The 3,862-nt window shown below is 31.6% G+C and overlaps 2 protein-coding genes across 5 annotated transcripts in view; both read left to right on the top strand.

Annotated features, from left to right (window-relative positions):
- LOC113231399 (bone morphogenetic protein receptor type-1B) overlaps positions 1 to 3,862 on the top strand; it is a 131,494-nt gene that overhangs the window by 107,287 nt on the left and 20,345 nt on the right. The gene's annotated exons all lie outside the window — the stretch shown is intronic.
- Positions 154 to 3,862, top strand: part of LOC113231398 — a 5,353-nt gene continuing 1,644 nt past the window's right edge. The window contains exons 1-6 of one of the 2 annotated variants that reach the window (XM_026465700.1): positions 154 to 659; positions 1,233 to 1,354; positions 1,471 to 1,790; positions 1,880 to 2,139; positions 3,162 to 3,331; positions 3,428 to 3,581. In XM_026465700.1, the coding sequence (XP_026321485.1) occupies positions 593 to 659; positions 1,233 to 1,354; positions 1,471 to 1,790; positions 1,880 to 2,139; positions 3,162 to 3,331; positions 3,428 to 3,581 (1,093 nt within the window). In that variant the 5' untranslated portion in view covers positions 154 to 592. Of the gene's footprint in view, positions 693 to 1,232; positions 1,355 to 1,470; positions 1,791 to 1,879; positions 2,140 to 3,161; positions 3,332 to 3,427; positions 3,582 to 3,862 lie in introns of both variants that reach the window. The other variant, XM_026465701.1, reaches the window with a different exon arrangement.

Raw genomic sequence — 3,862 nt, 5'->3', positions numbered from 1 at the left:
AAGAGCAATTTCTCAAAATATTTGCTAATTCTGAAAACATATTTATTTAAAGTAATAAAATATTGTCATTACAAAGATACTGCTTATCTTTTTCTAATACAATTTTACTCTTAACTTTATTCTAACTTTGAGACAAATACGTTCACTTCAAGATTTTATTTCATTTCTAATCAATTAATTGGACATTACTTACATCAAGAAATTTTTTCCTCTTACATCAAATCTAAATAATCTCAAATGAATCCCCAATTTCTTGGATGTATTTTAAGAAAATATTTTCTTAGACAAAAAAAAAGTTATTTTGCTAATAAGAGTAATATTCTAAATTCGAGAATACATTTTTTATGGCAACATTTTGCTTTGTCATTTTCAATCATGTCGTGACATGTTGAAAACGCGCGCGCTCCGTCTCCGTGGCCGTGGTATCTGCGATTGAAGAAGCCATCCATAAATCAATAGCCAATTATTTAAAATGTGAAGCAAAGTGAACTATACTTACTTAGTTTTACTTGAAATCTTAAAAAGGTAAGGCAAGGAGAATAAAATCTTAAAAAGGAACTGATTTTTCTATTTGTTGTTTGTGGAAACAGTAATGGATTCGTTGAAAGAACTTTTGGAATCGTGGAATATACCACAAGTTGTAGTGACCAATTTTATTGGTGAGTGATTTGATGTTATTATGAATTAATTGTGTAAGTATTACATTTTTATGCGCATGATGATATTTTGTACGTAACGTTGAATGTAAGCGTAAAATGGAGGGATCTTAGACGAACTTTTCCTAGAAATAGGTATACAGTATACTTAAACATGGGATTATTTAATTTATGAGTTTTTATGTAAATAATCTCTGTTTAGAATCCCGATTTAATGTCGTCATTGTTTATTAAAAATAATGTATCTACCTTTGAAATGCGTGACTTCGACAATTAGCATTTTACAATAGAAACTAACTTTTAACTGCCTCTGTGGCGGTTACCTTGCCGGACTGCCACGCAGAGGTCCCAGGTTCGATTCCTGGGCCGGGAGAAATATTTATACGGCCTAGTTTGGGTGCAGTTTGTGGTTGTCTATGTGTGTGTTCATGGCACCCGCGACACAGGGTTTCCCTAGTGCGGGGTATATTCAGTGTATGTGTTATTGAGTGTGTGTGTTATTAAACTAGAAGTAAAATACATAAAAAGATATTTGATTTAATTTGACTTTATTTACAAACTTGACTACTTTTGCAGAGAATGGTATAACGATTGAACATTTCCCCAAATTAAAACTAGACAATTTGAAAGAATTATGCCCACATATGGGGACTAGACTATCTTTAGAGGAAAAGATAGGGGAGCTTATTACTGCACAGGTGAGGGACCTGTATGTTTAAGTTAAAAAATTTAGTTGAAAGTGCTTTCATACTGACTATCTTAACATAGCTTGACTATAAAATACACAAAATAGTCTATTTTTTTAACTTTACAGGCAACGACAGATGCAGTATCTGAATCAACTGATGATCAAGTCATTATTACTCCCACCTCCAGTAAATTTGAGACAAGCACCAGTGATGCCGGTTTATTAGTTTCATTAGATGAACTACAAGTGGTCGACGTCTTGGAAACAACCAAAAGTGTATCTAGAAAAACATTTCCACATTTTGATTTGGAGACACTACTGCATACGTCAGCAGGTGGCAATAGTATTTTAAAATACTATGAAACATATGGTTTTCTCAATAATACCAAGAGAAACCAGTTGACCGATATAATTATAAAACATATATACACATACATTGTCAATTAGTAAGTATATACTGTATATATTAGTAAGTATATACTGTGTTCTGATTACTTTTACACTTCCCAATAATACATCACTCAAATTTTTTTAGCCGGATAACCTATGAAGAATATAATATTATATCTGCGAAAATAATATCACTGTTTCCAAAGGAGTCAATAGGCACTTATTTTACCAAACCTATAAAAAAAAATAATTCATTTAATGGACGTTCTACAGTAGCACGAGGAAAATTGGTAGACAAAGTCCGTAACCTTCTGTATAAATATGGAGACCACACACACAAGCGACAATCTGGCACTCTAGAAAATGCTCCACCGTTTAAAAGACAGTATATTCAAGGTTTGCAAGGTAATTTTTTTTTTAAATGGGCTTGCAATTAAACCCACTGACTTTCACTGGGTTAAAGCAATTTATGAACCTATTTAGGTATTTGAGAGTAGGTATTCTAAGTCGCATCATTCTGGGTATTTAATACAGGTAAATGTAACTCTAAATCCTCTGTAAGTGGGCCCCATTTACAGTGGTCCAAAAATTTTTCTACATATAGGAGTAACAACCCATTTAAAATAAACATTAGTTTACCAAAAATCAATAGCTTAAGTTATGATTTTTTTATGTACTTTCTTGAAAATTTTCTACTCTAGTCAAAAGTTTAAAACTAGTCTATTTTGAAAATTATTCCACTAAATTAATTGAAATTTGGTATTAAAGTAGTAGTAACCATGTAGCTAGCATGCAATGAACCATTTTTGTGTTTGTTCTTAGATTGCTCCGTTATTTTTTAGTCAATTCATGTTCATGAGTTTCTACAATTTTAACTCTCTAATGGTCATAATGTACACAAAAAGAAAATGTTTAAAAACATATGTATAGAGAACTTCTGATAAATAGATAGGTTTGAGAATAATTTCATGTAAATCTGAGCTGAACCAATGTTTTCTTTTCAGAAATTAAGTTAAAATTGTTTGAATAACGATTATGATACTGGTGGTGGTTTTAATGACTAGAGTAGAAAATATTGAAAAGGTATGGATGGCAACGTATCAAGTTTCACATTGATGTATCTTGTTCCGTTGCACTGGAGGCGATTTTCAAATAAAAATGTGTGGTCTGATGTGCTATTGAATGTACATAAATAATCATGACTTCTAAACTATTGAATTTTGCTGAACTAATGTTTATTTTCAATAGGTTGTTTTGTTACTATGTCCTCTATCTAAAAAAAATCTATAATATTATTATTATTAGATAGGAACAGGTACTTACGTGGGAAAGGCATTTGTCAGCTGATTGAAATGCAGGTAAATAATGAAAGTCTTACAAAACATTTCAATAAGGATAAAATGAAACACTAACATGATTTTTTTTAGATTTACATTTAAGAGATATACTGTTTCTCAACAATAACACCGAACCATGGGGTGAAGTAATACAAAAATGGAAAGATACATTTAAAGTTCGAAAAGAAAGTGAACACAAGAGCGTTCATGAGTTTCTACAAGACTGGAAAATATTATCAGACCAAAGAAGTGACATATTGGTATGTAATCTGTTTTCATATGTTTTACGTTTTATTTCTGAGCTATCCATCTTGACGCAGACCAATCATTTTGACAACTATGATATTTGTTTTCAGATAAACATTGACTTCGACTTGTTGTATCCAGAAAAAGGGCTGAATTTTTATTTAAATTGGAAAATATTTTTCGAAAAAATTATTGCTTTTAAACCGAACAGAGACGAAAGGATCTTGAACCTTATTGAGTCACTGAAAAATTTAGATAATGATTGTAAGTGTCCGTTTTTAATTTTATAAAGCTTGAGATAGAATTAGTAAAATAAATAATAATAATAATAATAATAAGAAAATGTTTATTTCAGTAATGCAATTAACTTTACATTAACAGTGGATGGTACCTTCTATTAAGCTTGTCAAGCGTCAGTGTCAGGAGGTACCGCTCTTCCATAGCTATAAATTCACATTTAACATTTTTAACTTAGTCTGTCTGTCCGTCGGTCCGTCGGTCCGTCGGTCCGTCGGTCCGTCGGTCCGTCTGTCCGTCGGTCCGTC

Source organism: Hyposmocoma kahamanoa, unplaced genomic scaffold (genome assembly GCF_003589595.1).
Source record: "Hyposmocoma kahamanoa isolate Upper Pololo Valley unplaced genomic scaffold, ASM358959v1 65, whole genome shotgun sequence".
NCBI classification, from domain to species: Eukaryota; Metazoa; Arthropoda; class Insecta; order Lepidoptera; family Cosmopterigidae; genus Hyposmocoma; species Hyposmocoma kahamanoa.
Note: the sequence above shows the minus strand (reverse complement) of the source record. Positions and strands in the feature narration are given on the sequence as shown.